The following is a 19418-nucleotide window of genomic DNA, read 5'->3' as shown; positions in this document are numbered from 1 at the left end:
ATTAATTACATAGCAATTCGCACAACATCAATATAAGCACTTATTAAAATATACATTATAATACTTCAAAGAAAAAATAAGATTTGCAATATACAATAAAATGATGGTGTTTGAATGTCTACATTTTATATTTATTTTGTAGCTGTATTTTTGTATTAGTGTACATTTAAATATGCAATAATTTACAGTAATGGAAAAATATATGTTAATTGTATGTATGTTGGTGTGTCACAAAGCTGCAGGACAAGGAGAGGCATTGTGGGAGTTGTAATATCCATGTAAGGTCCATGCTTCAGCGGCTGGTCTTTTTCATGCCATGGCCCATGAGACAAGCAAAAATTGTAAGGACCATTTTGGGGTTCACCTCCACTAAATCATCAGGAAGAGCATAGACCCGAGCTCCAATCTTACGAGCCAGTGACACTGCATACCTGGAATGAAAGACAGAGACACGTGGTGGATCTCAATATTTAAAATCTTCATAATCAAATTCAGAAAATGTTAAGGAACTTGAGAATTTACTTGGCATTGTTGAGTTTGTCTTCTTTGGTCAAGCTTCTTCCTTTCTCACTTTTCTGCACCATGTCCCACTTGACAGTCCCAGGAGCGATGACATCAATCAGGTCAATAACAGGCAGACTGGTGCTGATCTTTTTGTCCTGTCAAAAACATATTTGATTTAAAGGTCCAATACATGCACAAACCTACCCTTATGAGCTTTAGGCCATGTTATAATGCTGTTATCTTCTCTAAAAACATACCTGGAATTAAGTTTTGTTTCATTCATATATGTTTGAGTAATCCTTTATTATTAGTCTGTCTAGAAAGCTAAAAATGTTCTGCTCCACCTTGTGATGTCATGTAGTGGTAGTTTTCAAGTTAACAGCTACCTTTTACCTTTTGTTCAGTAGAGACACGCAATTCCAGGGCTGAAATCATCCAAATTATTCTAGTGCAGGTGTATCACGAGGTGTTTTTTGTTTGAGAGAAGATCTCAGCCTAAATATGCAGGGTTTGTTTGTTGAACATGTGTGAATGAAACAAAACACAGGTTTGTGATGAGGGAAGAACATTATAATAGAGACCAAAAAATACTATAATAAGTGCCCTTTTATAAAAGAAACATCAAGAAATCATTACTAACACTGAAATGAAACAAGTGTATGCTACAGTTGACTCATTTAAAAAAAATAAATAAATGCATGTTTACACTTTTTTTCATCAAAAACTTTTACAGAAAACATTTTTAGGGGGGATTTTATATTCATCTTAATAAAATGTGTGTATTGCAATTAGATAGAAAGCATGTAATATCATTCTGTGTGTCAAAACTAGTCAGTTATTTCATTTCCATAAAAGGCTGTATGACTCTGACCCTGAAGCTGCTGATCTGTGAGTCTTTAAGTTGGGGGCCCAGTGTGGTGTTGACCCAGTCCAGGATGATATTGTCCCCGACACGCTCCCCATCCCCGAGATCAGACAGCACCAGCACCGTGTATCTGATGAGAGAGGAGATGTATTCACTATTTATTACTCAGGACAATGAAGAAATGTAATAATAATGTGACAATGACATGGCCAGAGGCTGCTAACAGTTCATTACATTTAGTTAATTAGAGGAGCGTCACCACATCTTCATCTCTGTTTCTATCATTTTGAGCCCTGTTATCCAAGATGCACAGTGTAACACTTCTGGTGCACTGTCCACTACCTGATTGTCAAAATTTTTATTGCTTGGAATATTCCACAGTTGGCATTAAACTTCTTCTACATCTGTGGCATCACCTGCTTGTCTCCTTGGATTTAGATACATTTATTGTAAAGAAACTGCAGTTTGGGTTTTTCAGTTTTGTCAGATGCCCTTTCTGCTGCAAGTGGGCAATGTGAGGTGAAGTGTCTTGCCCAGATAAACAAATATAGTCTAGTCAAGTGGGAGTGATGAACTACTGATAAGAGATATTTTAATATTATTTCTATTGTGGGCCATGTGGTCTAGCCCCATTTCCTAGCTCTACAAAATGTACAGTTGAATGTAATTATTATATATTTCTTTTACCTTCTCATGAGTTGCCACAGCAGGGCCAGTATGTGCAAGGGGCTCCCTTCGTTTATGTTCTGACCTCCGACTCCGACCAGAGAGAAGTGTGCCACATCTCTGCCCAGCTCCACAGCGTAGTTACAATTCTCAAGCTATTTAAAAATGTAATATCTAATTATTTGAACATAATATTTGGACATTTGTAATAAACACACAATATTAAAATTTTTAATCCACATACCCTCTTCATGTTGCCACCCAGTGCAGGATATGGAGGCTGGTTGACTTTCCTCCAGTTTACATGCACTTTAACCTTTTCTAAAAGTTGCAGAATCACCAAACCATTACACAGGTCCCTGCAAAAGACAAATTCAAAACATTATGTCATTCCCATTCATTATTATTATCGCTTCAGTTAACTGAAGTAGTTGCTTTAGCCTATATAGTAGAAGATTAAAACTCATCTCAATTGCTTTTGTTTCAAGATAAAAATAAAGATATTACGTGCCAGACTTCAGTACTATTCATGAATGCAATGATCTTCTTGCATCTGTCTTATAGTATCATCTCATGGTCGCAGGCCTCCTCAACCACACTGAAATCACTCTATTAATTTTACAAACTGACCCTTAAGGTCCTAGACAAAAAGCTCAGGCACTGGAACCACTACAAAATTTTAAAGAAACATAACCTTTTCAACTTTGAATATTTTACCAGTTTTTTTTTTTTTTTAATAATTATTTTTTAAGTGTCTTAACTGTGACACACCACTGTATGGTCCTGTAATTTGGACCAGGATCATAAAATGTACACACAGAGCTAACACAAGAGGTGCTATAGGGGTAATTGTGTGGTTCCTATGTACAGGACAACTCTTGGTCAGTCCTTTTTCTCTGCCAGATTGTGGAACTGTTTACCAGATGATTTAAAATGGGAAACCAATAACAACAAATTTAAATGTGAATTAAAATTATTGTATGTTTTCACTCAAAAATACATCCACTGAAAATATACTGAATATATTTCATCTGCATGTAACTTGTGTCTTGTCTTATCTGTTTTTATGCATAGTTTAGATTTTTATTTATTTATTTATTTTTTTAATATGGACAAAGACTCAAAGCAATGCATCTGGCTTGTCTAATGTGATTGTGATGTCCTTAATAAACATAAATAAAAAATAAAAAATATAGTCAGAATATTATTCACACAGTTCTTACCAGTACAGGTGGTTGACGTTTGGAGAAACGCCCAGAGAGTTCATCCAGTTACGGAAGGTTTTCTCTTCTCTTGTTTCAGCTGAAAAGATAAAAGATAACATAAAGAAACATGGTCAAAGGACTGTGTTTTTTTTAGCTTTTTATTTATCCAAAATACCCAAATTTAACATCTATAGCAATTTAAGTATTTCTGAAAGTGAAACAGAAAAGGGATTCTAACAATGCCACTGTGGGTCTTATGACCTTGGGCAAGAGATTTTTTGACATTTGTATTTAATAATGTAAGATCTGAGCTGTAGAGGGTAGAATAAATAACTTATATCGCTAATTATGAGTTCATTCTGATATTTATTGGCTGCAGCCCATGTCTTTGATACTGCATACTTAAAAACTGGTTTACTGGAGGTGGTATAAAGTGGTTTCTATATTATTGTTTATCGCTATATTTCGCTGTAGTAGCAATATATCATGCTTCAAAATTTGTTATTGTGACAGGCCTACATGACATCATGATTAGCCTTAATAAAGCAACAAAGACTAAATAAACAAATAGTTTATTAAGAATGATTAAGGCTTCAGGCAGTGACTACTTAATTAGGGTTATAGTTGGTCATGCTTTTTTAAGACTATATATAGTGTTACCTGATAATACTATGTGATAATAGTTTGGCTGTCCACGTTTATGACAGCTACAATGGCACAATCTCTTCAATCTCATTTCCTCATTGAACCAATTACCTGACCTCTATCTCCAGAGCCCTGTACCGCTGACTCTGCTCTATCAGCTGTTTATGGTTGAACTTTGTGTTTGTCTCACTCAGCTGCAGCTTAAGTTTGTAGTAGTAATCGACTAGTCAGCAATTATTTTTTGATTCGTCGGCTAGTCAGATAGCTGACTGCAAATTGAGATTTTGAACAATACATTTCTAAACAAATAGGTGGAAATGTGGTAAGTGTACCTGGAGTACATTCCTGGAGTCGTGTTTTGTTTCATTCACACATTTAACACGCAAATCCTGCATATTTGAATTCTTCTCTCAAACAGAAAACACTTGTGGGGTCATGTGGTAATACAAGAAGGGCTCCACTGTGTTTTTAAACCTTCATCATAATTATTATTATTTCAGGGCTTGAATTGCCTATCTCTATTGAACTAAAGGTAAAAGGTAGCTGTTAACATGAACTACTGCTTCATGATATCACAAGGTGGAACAGAGCATTTTGAGCTTTGGAGATGTAGACAGACTAATAATGAATGATTACTCATGTGTGCATGAAACAAAACACAACTATGGGTATGTTTTTGAGGAGGTAACAATATTATAATATGGATTAAAGCTCATAAGAATTATTTTTGTGCAGTATAGGAACTTTAACCATTACAATCAAAATACTATTGCAATTATTTTAATAGTTTACTACTTATTATCACAATTATTCTGATTACGCATTACAGCTGTATTCTCTTACCCTCGATTCGGCCCATATCCAGCCCATTCATGCCCCCTCTCTCCAGGGCAGGGTGGTTGTTGAAGAGGTTGGCGACAAAGGCCATGTTGAGTTTACTGTTTCCTGAAGTCACGTCCCGAGGAGAAACAAACTGGCGACAGTCCAGACGTGCGGCCTGCTGCAGCATCAGCTCTGCACGACGGTTCAAGTCATGCTCCTGAAACACAGGGTGGAATGGTAACAATATTTAAAGATGCAAGGTGCAACTTTTTTGATGGAGGGTCTGCCTTCAGCTTGTCTTATGGAGATGTTATTGTTTTGGGATGTTCCACTGTATGGCATTACCAGAAAAGTTACACAGTGAGCTTTTATCAAACAATATTCAGACAATGAATATCAAAGTATTCTTTAAAACAGTGGGTTGGGTTCATGTACATGGTACTGGTGTTAAATAATGGCACTAACTTTAAATGAAATAATTGAAACAGAAAGCCTTCACAAACTGTAAAGCTGTAAATAAAACTTACTTCAAAAAAGCTGTTGGACTTGTGGCTGTTTTTGTTTTACATGGATAAGCTCAATAAGACAAATAAAGACACTCAAGAATATTATAACATCTTATAAACATGGCCTAACATATTTGTGACTTACATTAATGCCGCTCATGTCAATCCTGACGCTAATTCTGTAGTCATCTCCTTTTGGTGAAATCTGGTCCATCAGGTAGAAGTAAGCTCTGGAGTCCTAGATCAGAAATGGACAAGAAACAAAACAGTGAAACTGTAGTAGTATATTGGAACTTCTATGGGCCATGAGGCAAAAAATTATATTTATTTGTTTGTTAGACGATACCATGCATTGAATCTGCAAGTATATTAGTTGGTCAATGCCTTAGAACAATAGGTCAGTTTCTGTTTTAACTCCAATTATTATAATTTTTTTTATTCAAAGCTTTTTAATCACACTGTTTAGTAATCATTATTCTTTTAGGGAAACCATTAAGAAAAAAACAAATAAAATGCCCTTGTCAAATAACGAACACAATAAATGCTCATGATCTTTGGAGAAATAGTGGAGATCTTGTCTGGCATCATCAGTTTAATATTTAGTATTTTGTACCTTGATGTCCTCGCTAAAGTTGCTGATGGTCTGGGTGCCAGCGTTGCGTAGGTGGTAGTTGACCCATCTCAGAAGCAGCTCCTCTGGGGACAAGGACAGGAGGTGGTCCAACTGCTCTCCATCCATCAGCAGACAGACCAGACCTGCACCCAGAAAACAAATGAGGTTAAAGCACCAATGACTTTTAGATTAATAAGAAGAATTTATATTAGATGTAGAGGAAATATTCACTACGGATACATTTGTTGACTATAAAACTTAAATGTATTATTTTCTTAAAAACCATAGACAGTGATCATTACTCATTTTCTTTTCAGATTTCCTAATCAGAAAAATTACTTAATTATCCAATCAGAAAGCAGAATGAGTCCACATCTAGTTTAAAATGACTCTCCTTAATATGAATGCTCAAAAGCCCAGCATCTGCAGTCGATCATGAAACAGTGCTAGTGCAGACGCTGGAGCTCTGTGAGTGAATTCTTGAGGCTCAAATGAAACATGGCCTTTCCATATACTGAGACTGAGAAACCAACAGAGTGAAGGCTAAAGGTATACGGGGTATCTTTAATAAGAGCAACAAACCACACGTGCATGATAATTGTTTAAATTTCCAATAATAAACCATTAATATGAGCATAAAAGTTGTATAAAAGTTGAAGATTACAGCCTCTGTTGCATTTACTGACCTTCGTTCCTGCTGATTTCTATATCAGCGAAAAGTCCGACCTTGATGATCTGCCAGAGCATGCCCAGCACCAGATGGGGTTTCCCAGCCATCAGATCATGGGCGTCGACACTGACCACAGTGCAACCGATCGCGGATGCAGAATTCAGGGCCAGCACCAAGTTCTCCTACAAACACACCACAGAGGGACAGGGATGAGGTAATTATTATTATGTGAATCAAATGACTCACGCCATTCAGAACTGGTGCTAAATGGGGACTAAACCTGGAACCTGGACTAGACAAGGGCCAAAACTTAGACTAGTGAGCTAAGGGGTGTGACGTTACCCATAGCATTCAGCTCCAGTCAAATGAAACTCAAAGAGGCTGGCAGTTATAGGGGCCATGTTAGGAATAGGAAATGATTTACAGACAAAATATTAAAATACAAACACCAAGATTATGAAGAGAGTGGGTTAATACAAACAGTTTTAGACGAAAATGACGAGTCTCACTGCAGGAGTTACAGAAAGTTTCAATACAAAGTTAATTGGAGCCAGAGTTGATGGAGCTGGAATGAATTATTGACCTGACTCACTGCCAAAGAAAATTTACCTGTTAGTATCAATAAAGTAACCTTGAACCTTGAACCTCACTTCCTATTTGGAAAGCAGCCGCTAGCTGGTTAGGTATGTTAATTTATATATACAGTCTATGGGTAAAACCATGACTAAAACAGCAAGAAACCAAGTCTACATCAGGACATCAGAACAACAACAATCTCTTGAATAAAACTTTTGGTACTTTTACTTTTCACAATCTAAGTAAGTGACAAAACCTTTAAACTGACAATGTCACTGAAATAATTAGAATTACACATTTGCACCTTGCCTTCAGATTTAATTAGTACATTTTAGCCAAATTTCCAATGCCTATTTTGGCCTAATTTGTCTAATTTCAACAATTTAAAACCCTAAGTCATAACGTCTGTTCAAACAATTGTTACTTTTTTTTTTTTAATATCCATTATGATACAGATTTCAATATTCACTTGTATTTGTACCACCTCTGACCAGTTAGAGACAGACATAGAAATGATCAGGTCAACACAGCAGCAAGCCCACACTTTACAGTGAGCCACTAAATCAATAGGTTTGACCCCAAATGACCCTGAATTAGAGCAGTGATCCAATACGTTCTCTATAGCAGATATTGAGTGAGAGATTTGCCCAGTGGTAGAAAAAACACAACTTTCAGTATAACTGCAGGTCACATACAATACAGATGCAGGAGCATGTACCATAAAAGTATTTCACATATTTTTTGAATGGATGTTATCTTGATAAAGAATTGTGTAAAGTGACTTTATCAACCAGGATCTATGTGAACTGAACTTTTTCTTTTCTTTTTTTTTTTTTTTTCAATATAGTATTTAAATTAGTTACATTTCACCACTGTTTCTGTCACATAATGTTGGAGGAATTTATAGTTCTGAATTATGTAAAAATATGTACATTATGCCTCCTCATTTTTGTTCAAGTTCTGTTCTGTTTATTATGATATATACTGAAGTTGAATTTTGTATTTTTAAAAATTTACAGAATATTAAAAAAAAGAAATCTATTTAACCTATTTTTTGGAACCTTAAAAATGGTGCTTGCCTGTGTAAGTACTTGAAAAACAAAATTACTTCCTTGTTATGAAATGCTTCAAATAATAAAATGAAGCATAACATTTAGATATAAAATACACTGTAAAACATTCCTAGATTAAGGAGATTGGTTACAGCATTAGGCCTATTCACAGCAATATAATGTGAGGTTGTGTGCAGTAATTTAGCAGTTTTTGAGCCTGTGTGTCCTTCCCATTGCAACTTTATATTCATATTGTATTATATAAATAGAATTGTCAGTGAAGTGATGCATTTCGCTCAAAGGCACAAAAACAATGTAGAAACATGTGCTTAATTTTGAAGTTTACTCACCGTCATTTTGAAAGTGGTCAGTTTCTTTGTGTTGATGACTCTTTCGTCAATGGTGTCAGGCTGGGAAAAGTTTATCATTTTGCTACAAGAAAGAATGATTCATGTTAGACAGATAGACAAACAACTAATCATTTAAAAAAAATATGAAATCCCCTATATATAAAATATTGACCATATTAAAGGTCCTGTGAGTTTAAAGCCATGTTGTAATGCTATTACGACATCAAAAACATACCTGGAGTTGTGTTTTGTGTCATTCACACGTTTGAGTTTATTATTAGTCTGTCTACATCTCAAGAGGTCAAAATGCTTTGTTCCACCTTACAATGTCATTCAGAGGTAGTTTTCTTTAGACCAGTAGAGATCAGCAATTCCAAGGTTGGAATTATCCAAATGATTCTAGTGAAGGTGTGTGGAGTTTAAAAGCACAGTGGAGCAGTTTCCGTATTATTACAAGACATCACAAGGAATGTTTGCTGTTTGAAAGAACTCAGCCTAAATATGCAGGGTTTGTGTGTTCAAATGTGTGAATGAAACAAAACTAGACGCCAGGTATATTTGTGATGAGGATGATGTTATAACAGAGATCAGAAAATAGTGTAATATGGGCCCTTTAAACACAGAATAAACAGTAGTTACCAGAGGAGGATGCCGTCCCGTACAGAGGCAAACAGGCTCTCATTGTCTGGGTTCATGGGCAGAAGGTGCTCACAGTCTGGGTCTTTGGCTAGAGCTTTATTGATCCAATTCACAAACGCGACCTTCTCCTCCTCTGAAAAGTTATGGTAGACTTTAATATTCTTGTAGAGACCCATACGTCAAGGTTAATGCTAGACAGTACACTCTGGAGGAAGTGTCTACTCTGATTGATCATTTAAAGCGATGATGTCAAACAGGGTTATAATTTAGACTAGGAAAATGGTTCTGATTAGAAAAATGATTAGGGTTACTTAAAGTGTGACTTTCAAAAGAATCTGATTAATTGAAGGTGCAGTATGTAACTTTTCTGGTGTGGGGAGTTTTCCACTTGCTTGTGATCATGGAGATGGCATTGCTTTGATTAGAATGGTGAACAGTATGGCAATTTAGTTATCTATCTGAAGGGTGACACTACCAGACAAAGTTACAGGTCAGATCTGGGGAGAGGAGACACCACTCACTGTAAGCATGCATGTAGGGATTTTTTAGCAATTAAAACACCCATAATGACAAGTTAATGATAAATGCAGAAATTAGTAAATAAGTGCAATAATGTCATAATGTGGAATTTTCAAGGCAAAGCAGTGACAAGGCAAGGCAAAGGTTGTCTCCATGGAGACAAGCAAGTAGAGGATTCTCCACCAGAAAAAGTTCCACGGTGCACTTTTATACTCTTAATGGCGATATAAAGTTATATGAACCATGATTAAATCCAAATTATGATCTTACTTATAATAAAATCAATTATCAATAATTGATTGGCATATCTCATTCTCTTGTGAGATGATCCTTGTCTGCATTTATCAGTATCCATAAAAAGTGAAAGTATATTTAGTTGAGAGGCTAAAGTAGTAGCAAAAGTAGTGGTAATAAGAGTAAAGACAAAGATTTTAAGTTAAAAAAAAGGGAATTTTTAGGTTTTAATATGTCTTCAGCTTTAGCTTGTTCCAGATTATTTTTGACTGTATATATATAAATGGACATAGGTAACCTGCCACCCACAGTGTCCCAAATGGGAAGTGAGCATGGAGATGCTTCAGGCTCCATCGACTCTGGTTCCAGTTGACTTAACATTGAAAAATTGTTGCCCCTCTCTCTGTAACTGCTGGAGTGAGCCTCATCATTTTGGTCTTAAAATGTATGTATTAACCCGCTCTACACGATCCTTTTTATTTCGCTATTTTGTCCATAAATAAATTCCTTTTCCTAATATGAAACTGGCTCCAAATTTGCTCCTATAACTGCTAGCCTCGTGAGCTGCCCCATCGACCCTTGTCTAGGACTGCCCCTGGTTCTCATAGTAGCATTTAGGGCTGATGGTCATAATGTTATAATGTCATAATGTTTTTAGATTTTTCTTTTTTTTTGTTTTTACATTTATGTTTTTACCTGAGTACGAGTGCTGTGTGCCCTCACAGGAGTTCCCAGACAGACCCCCAAACGAGCGGATTCCGTCCCTCCTGGAGATGGTCTTTCTGAAGGTCTCACTGATCTGTTTGCTCTTCAGCTCCTGGTAGATCTGAGGAAGAGGAGGAAGAGGATGAGAAAGAGGATGAATAGAAGGAGGAGGAGGAAGAGAAGAAGGAGGGGAGGAGAAGGAGGAAGAGGTGGAAGAGGTGGAAGAGGAGGAAGAGGAGGAGGAGGGGACAAGAAAGCACTTTAGTTTGATTCATGAAAAAAACACCCATTTAGAGCCAAGATCAGAGTTAAATGTATATGCAGGTTTCATCTTCCGGTTTACCCATGGACTTGTTTTGGAATGGTGAAAAATTAGGGCTGTTACTATAGCAATTTAAAATAAAACATTATATATTTTGAATTGGAAAAAAGTCCTCAACATATAACATACAGGAACATACAACAGGAAGCTGAAATCTATGAATAGGTGATATTTTGAGTACTTTAAAAAGATTTTGTTTTGAATTGTTAATATCTATGACAATGGTGCAAAATTTGTATCATTCTGAAAGAGGAGGATAAACAATTTTTGATATAAATCCAGACCATCGGAATTCTGGAAAATGTCCAGTTGTTATTTGAATGTATTTGTTTATACCTATTCAAATGAGTACTGAGTACTAATGTTAACTAGTAACAATTAGAATGTGGTAACAATTTGAATTCTTTGACTAAATATTCCTAAACTCACAGAGACAAACTCCTCAAAGCTGATCTTCTCGTCCTTGTTGGTGTCTCCTGCGATGAAGGTTTCCATGATCTCTCTTACTTTGTATCCAGGGATTGAGAAACTGGCCTCTCGGAACAGCTCCTGCAGCTCAAAGTCACTCACGTACCCACTGTTATCGATGTCTGTGTAAAATATATAAAATACATTTGCATAATGGTGTTCACATAAAAATCTGATTATCTTGTTCTATCAGTTTTGTAGCCATACTCTATATGACAACATAAATATAAATAAAATATAGGAAATGGAAATAACAAAGAAACCAATATTAAGATAAAATTCCAGGTTAGTAATCTTGACTCTTGCAGGAGCAGCAAAGTGGGTAAAAAGGTTAAGAAAAGGATAAGGTCTTGCAAAAGATGTCCTATAGGGTACCATATTACACAAAATTAACTGTAATGATCTTTAAGTCATGTTAGAATGTTGTTATCTCATCAAAAACATACCTGGAATTATGCATTGTTTCATTCATACATGTTTGAGTAACCCGTGATTATTATTCTGTCTACATTTCCAAAGCTCAAAATGCTCTGTTCCACTTTGTGATGTCATGTAGCGGTACTTTTCAAGCCAATACCTGTCTTTTATGTTTTGTTCAGAAGATATTGATAATTCCAAGTCTGAAATCACCCAAATGATTGTAGTGAAGGTATAAGGACTTCACACTGAAGCACTTCCTGTATTACCACATGACATCCCAAAGTGGTGTTTTCGGTTTGAGAGAAGAGTTAAACATGTGTGAATAAAACAAAACACAACTTCAGGTATGTTTTTCATGAGGAAACAAAATTATAACATAGATTAGAAAACACCGTAATGCAGGACCTTTAAGTGGTAATAATAATAGACAGTGCAAATAACATGATTGTGCAAAAAAAAAAAACAATCCCTAAAAACAATGCATATAGTGTTACACAGGGCCCTGTCCTCCACAAATTATAATATACAGTATTATTACCATTTATATTTTTGCTCTTTGCCTTTATATTATATTGTGATGTGTGAGCTACTGTGTCCAAATAATTTGCCTTGTGGTTCAATGAAGTCTAAGTCTCAGTCTCAGCCAATTCTTGTGAAGCTGATACATGATCTGGCATCTTCAAGATGGTTTGGTCTTGGGTTTGTAGAGCAAGGTAACTAAGTGAGTAAACCACTACTACTGCTACTGCTGCTGTTATTACTACTTGTATATCTCCAACTTTGAATACTGAATGGTTTTATTACAGCTTAAATCACATGCAATTTTACAACCTTTTCATGTAATTAAGATATTTTAGATAAGATTGACATTACTATGCACCAGCAAGATCTTTTATTTGTCTTACATTCAGCAAGTAAAACTACAGATACTAGAGCAAATAAAAGTAAAAGTATCACATAAAAAGAAAATTAAGTACAAGTAAAAGTGCCAGTTTAAAATGCATAGAAAAAGTAAAAAGTAATTTGCACAAAGTTTGAGATAATTAAGCTTCAAATGTAATGATTGTGTGATTTTTGTACTGAAAGTTGTTCAGTAGAAACAACTGACTCAATGTTTTTTTCCCTACCTGTTTTTATTTGTTTATGTTTGTTTGCTAAAAGTACAAATGTGTTAAAAATAAACCCCTCAGCCTTTTCAGCATTTCTCAAACTATAATGAAAAGCACTTTTACTTTTCAGTCCAGTTCAAAAATATAGTGGAGTAGAAAGTACAGATGCCTGGTCTCAAATGTAGTGAAGTAAAAATAAAAAAAGTATTCACCTTAAAATATTTTTAATTAAAGTACAGATACCTAAAATTAATACTTTAGCACAGTGTTTTACTTCAGTGTTTTATTCCACCACTGCCTATTTATAATAAAGGTTGCATTATACCTATGCCAATTTTATAATACGATTTATATGTGTAATCTGATTGGCTTAGTTAAACCTTTAAATGCTGTCCACATCATGGACCTAATCTCACTTAGAGCAATGCAAAACACTTATGTAAGGTGTGTGGTTTATAGGTGCTTGTAAAACTTTGTCCAGTGCGTGCAGGTGTCAGAGGAGAGTGCAAACTGACCGATTTTATTGAAAGCATCTCTGAGGTCTTCAAGGTCCTCACGGGAAATTTGAGTGATGTGGCTGTCCATTGTGGCCTGTAAAACAAAATAACAAAAATGTATAAATAAATGCAAATATTAAAGGTGCACTATGGAACTTGCTTGTTTCTGGCTTTCTACAACAGCTTTACTTTACAGGTGGTTTTATAGCTCAAAAACACCAAGAAACCTCTGACTGAGTGGGGTTGCTTCTCCACAAATCTGGCCTGTCACTTTGTCTGGTTTGGTCTCTCTCTCGTTCCATGAAGATAGAAAGATTTAATACCATACTGTGGAAAATTCTTGACAAAGTAATCCATGGAGAAAAGCATTTGATGGACCCTCCACCAAAAAGGTTACCCAAAGCACCTAAAACAATGCATACTTCATATTATTTTTTAAAATAAATTTCATTATGCAAGGAGAGAAAGACACTGAGTGAAAAATTATTCAATCAGGCTACCACTGTTGTATTTTTTAGCAGGACACTTATTTAATTTCTATTCCAATCACACAGCAATTAATCTGTTTACAAAAGCAAAATAATGAATGGGTGAAAAACGAAAAATACTACAACAGTACTACTACTACTATTATTACTACCACTACTACTACACAAACAAGTAGAATGAACTTGGGACCTTAGTATAAAAGTATTGAATTAGTAACATCTTTTTTCCACAATGGTAGGTCTAGGATTCCTTTAAAACTTGTGGTTAGTGTTTTTTCTCATTATGATGTTTTCTTCTCACATAATTTCCATTAAGGTTTTAAATGTCTGCACTGTGCACTCAGGTGAGATTTCAAAGAGCCACCTCCCTTTAGGATTGTAAAATAATATTGCCTTATTGGTAAGGCCACAAGGTCAGATCTCTGGAGAGGCAAAAACAACTGCAGTTGAATGAATAAATGCAAGATAGATATGTTTAATGCCATACTGTGGAACATTTCTCATCCATGGAAACAATGTGGTGCATACACAAGAAAAGCTGAATAGTGCACTTTTAAGAATGGGTAGTAGTAGCATTAGTGCAATAGAATTTGCTGATTTTTTATGAATTTATGGTAGTAGCAGTAGTTTTAAATGTAGTCAACTCAAGTAATTAGTGTCACTGATACGCCAACTACAACTACTGCTATTATTACTACTATTAGTTGCTCAAATGTACCTTATCTGCAGCCAATATGTTGCTATCCCAGTGAAGAATCCTGTTTTGATTCCGTCGTCCTTGTGGATGAGGTGCAGGGGTGAAGTTGGGCCCGTTCCCTGATCTCTGGAGGAGCTGGAGCAGCTGGGGAGATGGAGGAGCTGGAGGGGCAGCTGTCGTGCCTCTCTCTCTCAGGTGGAGTCACTCCAAGGAGCAGGCAGGACCTTTAGACCTAGGACAGGCGTAGTCTCACTGTTAACATTTAACACCTCAACTGTGTCATCATGTTTATTGACTACAGCACTATAATCTGCTGCAGGAGTGGAGTGAGTTAGGGCCAAGTTATAAATGAGTGAACGAGTAAAGTAAAGAAAGAAGTTATAGGGAAGTACATTACATATATTATTATGAGAGTTTACTTTGAGAGTCTATAAATTTTGGCAATGGACAGTTAAAGGGCCCAGATTACAGTTTTCTATAATGTTACCAAAACCATACTTGGAGTTGTGTTTCATTTCAATCAGGCATGTTTAACACACAAGCTCTGCATGTTTAGGTTCATATCTGGGAGTTTTTCAATCAATTTCACAATAGAGCACACTGTTCTACCTTGTGATGCCATGTGGTAATGCAGGACGTGCTCCACTGTGTTTTTAAACTCCCTACACCTTTACTAGAATCATTTGGATAATCTCAGGTAGCTGTAAACTTGAGCACTACCACTTCATGACATCATAAGGTGGAACAGAGCATTTTGAGGTTTGGAGATGTAGACAGACTAATATAAAAGGATTAATCAATAAGGACCGTTGCTTTAACAATTAACAATTAAAAACAAAATATTATATCTTTGGAAAGGGAGAAGTCTTCAAAATGTGGCACATGTGGCAAGCTGAAAACCATTTATAAAATCTTTATTCCAATATTATCCAATGTTTTGTAATATGCATGGAATATAATGTGTAGGTATTCTTATCTGTACTCTTTCACATGGCCACAGAACATATTAATTAGTTATCTCCTACGCCCTCTGCTGGTAAAGATTGGCAATTAGGAATAATTGGCCTGAATATTATACTGCTAATTTGTCAACTATATTTTGCTGTTTTCAAGTACATCGAATGAATCATGTTGATGTTAAGGCTAATAGCAGAGTAATTATAACAAAAGAAATGTCTTAAAATTAATGTAGTAAAACTCATACACTGTATAAAGAAGTGGACTAAGTGAGTGTGACGTCACCCATAGCATTTGGCTCCAGTCAAATGAAGCTCACAAGGCTAGCAGTTATGGGGAAGTTGCGGCCAAGCTCCAAGTGAAAAAAAACACCAGGATCAGGATAAAATTTGAATTTTAAGACCAAACTGACGAAGCTCACCGCAGCAGTTACAGAGACAGGGATGACAATTTTTTTATGTAAAGTCAATTGGAAACAGAGTTAATGGAGCCAGAAACAACCCATGCTCACTTCCTATGTGAAAAGCAGTGGCTAGTGGGTTAGGTATCTGCATTTATATATACAGTCTATGGGAAACTCTAGTAATGTCTCTACACAACTGTCTATAAATATACAAACAACTATGTCTTGAGTTTAACTTTGCCTTTGACTTGTGTTTGCTGTTTATATAACTGCGTTGATGTTTAATACATGAGGGAGTGTTCCTTCAATGCTTCACTCACAAAGACCTGAAACCTGAAGCAAGAAGCCAACAGCATCAGCGGATTAAACTTCACAACATGGAAACATCTGCTCTGCCTGTCCTGGTCTGAAGAATAATTGTCATTTTATAATGTGTATGTTTATGAACTCAACTTTGTCCTATTGTTAATACATGGCTTAATATGGAACAGATCACATTTAATTTCACAAATAGGGCACAGTGGAAAGATTAAAGGTGCATTGTGTAACACTTATGGTGGAGGGTCCATCACCTGCTTATCTCAATAGAAATGTCATAGAAATGCTTTGTCTAATGTTCCACATTATAGATTAAACCTATCTATCACAAGAGAGGTAAGCAGGTTACAGCACTACAGTACATTACAAGTCAGATCTGTGGAGAGTCACCCCAATTCACAGAAGGAATTAAGTTTTTTTTTTAGCAATAGAAACACCCGTAATGAATAAATCCTAGATGGATATGTTTAATGTCATACCATGGAACATTCCAGGTAAAGCAATAATATCTCCATGGAGACAAGTAGGTAGCGGACTCTCCACCAGAAAGTTGCAGATCAGTCAGATTAACTTCTCCTGGTTAGGGTGTAGTTAGAACCCAGATACAGACATGTTTTTTCTGTCTCCAAGGACCTATAATTCCCTATCTAGTCCTGGTCTGGTCCAGGTTTAGTTCCAAGTTTAGACCCAATTCTGTATTTTGGTGTACTTGCAAATGAGAATGTAGGTTGGAATGACTTTAGAGCAGTTAATACAAGTAGCAGCATTTAGCAACAGTAGTAGTAAATAGCCTACTGATAATCCAAGCAGATGGCAGTGGTAGCATTGGAAGGCTTTAAGGTAGTTAGTAGTACTAGTAGTATTTAAGCTTGAAGAAGAAGTAACAGACCAGGGTTATTTACAATAGCAAAAATATATTATCTAACAATAGAAATAATTTTAGCACTCAAGGAAGCTAGGAACTGAATGATGAGAAAGTTTTCATTCATAAAAATATCTGTAAGTTACGATTTGAAGTCTCACTTGAAAACGAGCTTGAGCTGTAGCCTACTTTTCACTCGGCCTGTCACAATAACAAATTTTGAAGTACAATATATTGCTGAAGTATAGACGATAAACAATAATACTGAAACTAAAACGATTCTAACTGTACAATATTATTAAAAAACATGAAGTGCCTAGATAAATTTGTATCTATAATGGGTAAGAGTCAAGTTATTTATTCAACCTTGTACAGCTCAAATCTTATTGCAATACCCCCCAAAAGCAAAGAAATTGTACACACATTAAATATTAAAGTCTCCAAAAAATATTGTTCCAGCATTTATATGCTAGTCAATATAATATTTCTCACTTATTTTTACTTCTAATAAAGCACAAAATGAACTGCAAAAACAAAAGAGCTTACATGCAGCCAGGCCATAGAAGATTATAGTTCACTCCAGTTTTCATTCACACTTTCAGAAGAGCTGTGAAAATCAGCTTGCTTAGATTTAGTCCTTTGTGTCTAATTCTCTATTACTAAAGCCTCGTGCAGTGTACTTCCTGTGCCTTTCACCTTTGCATACATTCAAAAGTTCATTCAGACTGGCGCCTTATATAAACCCATACACATCATCATTAAGTGTTTTATAGCTTACCTTATGGTTGGATCATGTGTAGGTTCTTCCATGCGTTCCATGTTTGAGCAATTGTCTAGAAAGTTGTCCTGCTTCTTGCTGTGTCACCCACTAGGTCTGATTTCACCCATTAGATCAGGTTACGGTCCCCATCAAAAGACCTGTTCTGGGATAGGTATTCAGGCAAGTGCTGTGATCGAGGTGAGCCCATTACACTGACCTGGGATCAGCCCTGGTGGAGCAAAAGTATAAGGACTTTCTCATAAAGCTTCTCAATAATTCACTGGATTTCAACACATGCGCACTGAGGTGTAAGCAAATAAGAAAGAATTATGCAGCAATTAAAGGTCCTATATTACACATAATGACTTTTGTGAGCTTTGAGCCATGTTATAATGTTATCTCGTCATAAACATACCTGGAGTTGTGTTTTGTTTCATTCACACATGTCTGAGTAATTCTTTATTATTAGTTTGTCTACATTTCCAAAGCTCAAAATGCTCTGTTCCTCCTTGTGATGTCATGAAGCGGTTATTTTCAAGTTAACAGCTACCTTTTACCTTTTGTTCTGTAGAGATTGGAAATTCCAGGTCTGAAATTATTCAAATGATTCCAATGAAGGTATATGGAGTTTAAAAGCACAGTATATAACAAGGTAGAACAGAGTGCTTTCAGTCTGAGAGAAGAACTCAACCTAATTATGCGTTTACGTGTTTAACCTGTGTGAATGAAACAAAACACAACTCCAGGTATGGCTTTGATGAAGAAACAACATTACGGAAAGTACACATTTTAAGTAATAATAAAAAAACAGTGGAATTTTCCACAGCATGACAGTAAACGTATCCATCTTATATTTATTCATTTCCAAGTGTTTTATTGCTCAAAAATACTGTGAAAAACAAGTCAGATCCATCAGATCTTCACGGATCTGACTTGTAACTTGGCTTCTGGTGTCACCTGCTTGTCTCCGTGAAGGTGGGCAAGTTTAAGGCCATACTGTGGAACATTCCAGGCATAATACGATATTTCACATATGCAGGTGCCCACCCTTTATCGGAAAATTACATAGTGCAGCTTTAAACATTGACCATAACACTTACCTGGTGACTTGGTGAAATGGTTTTTCATAGATGTGGGCCTATAATACAGGCTGAGCATACAATTGTAGTAGTCCAGGCTGCAATAGTAACATTAGTAGAGATATTATGACTAACATACTAGAGGGTTAGTAATAGTAGGCTAATAGTATTCTTAAATCAGTGAAAAAATTTGTCAAAATTTATCAATTGCAGCTGTAATTTAAAGGTTTGTCCACGCAGAGGCACTACTGCACCAGATACTGTTATTTGGACAATGTATTTTGTGGATGGTTAACCACTGAACAGTAGGTCTCATTCAACATGTATCATTGAGCACAACAACAAAAAGGAAGGAAGGTTTAAAGCACCATGACTATCAAGAGACAAAGAGACCCTTGAGACCCTTGCCGATAGCTGGCCTAACAATTTTTGACTTTGATGACAGTATGGGTCTAGCATGAGACCAA

The 19418-nt window shown here is 36.0% G+C and overlaps 1 protein-coding gene across 1 annotated transcript; it reads right to left on the bottom strand.

The window, feature by feature from the left end:
• Positions 1-45: 45 nt before the first annotated feature.
• Positions 46-18574, bottom strand: LOC110154986 (plastin-1-like). Its single transcript, XM_055157651.1, has 17 exons — positions 17891-18574; positions 14594-14804; positions 13406-13481; positions 11323-11483; positions 10563-10692; positions 9114-9246; positions 8475-8556; positions 6513-6678; positions 5827-5969; positions 5359-5451; positions 4729-4924; positions 3259-3337; positions 2280-2394; positions 2057-2190; positions 1376-1499; positions 523-659; positions 46-431 (listed from the first exon to the last, which is right to left on the bottom strand). Exons 3-17 carry the CDS (start codon positions 13473-13475, stop codon positions 293-295), a joined length of 1902 nt encoding a protein of 633 aa, XP_055013626.1. The 5' UTR covers positions 13476-13481; positions 14594-14804; positions 17891-18574; the 3' UTR covers positions 46-292.
• Between the last annotated feature and the right edge of the window lie 844 nt (positions 18575-19418).

Source organism: Boleophthalmus pectinirostris, unplaced genomic scaffold (assembly GCF_026225935.1).
Source record: "Boleophthalmus pectinirostris isolate CB_2022bp ecotype Guang Dong unplaced genomic scaffold, ASM2622593v1 HiC_scaffold_10, whole genome shotgun sequence".
NCBI lineage: Eukaryota > Metazoa > Chordata > Actinopteri > Gobiiformes > Gobiidae > Boleophthalmus > Boleophthalmus pectinirostris.
Note: the sequence above shows the minus strand (reverse complement) of the source record. Positions and strands in the feature narration are given on the sequence as shown.

Bases quoted from the DNA above. Each gene is read 5' to 3' on its own strand.
- LOC110154986 (XM_055157651.1), bottom strand. From the start codon at position 13,475: ATGGACAGCCACATCACTCAAATTTCCCGTGAGGACCTTGAAGACCTC. The intron at 4,925-5,358 runs GTAAGTCACAAA...CCTGTGTTTCAG, and splicing joins TTGACATGAGCGGCATTAAT to GAGCATGACTTGAACCGTCG. The intron at 660-1,375 runs GTCAGAGTCATA...TGTTTTTGACAG, and splicing joins CACAGATCAGCAGCTTCAGG to GACAAAAAGATCAGCACCAG.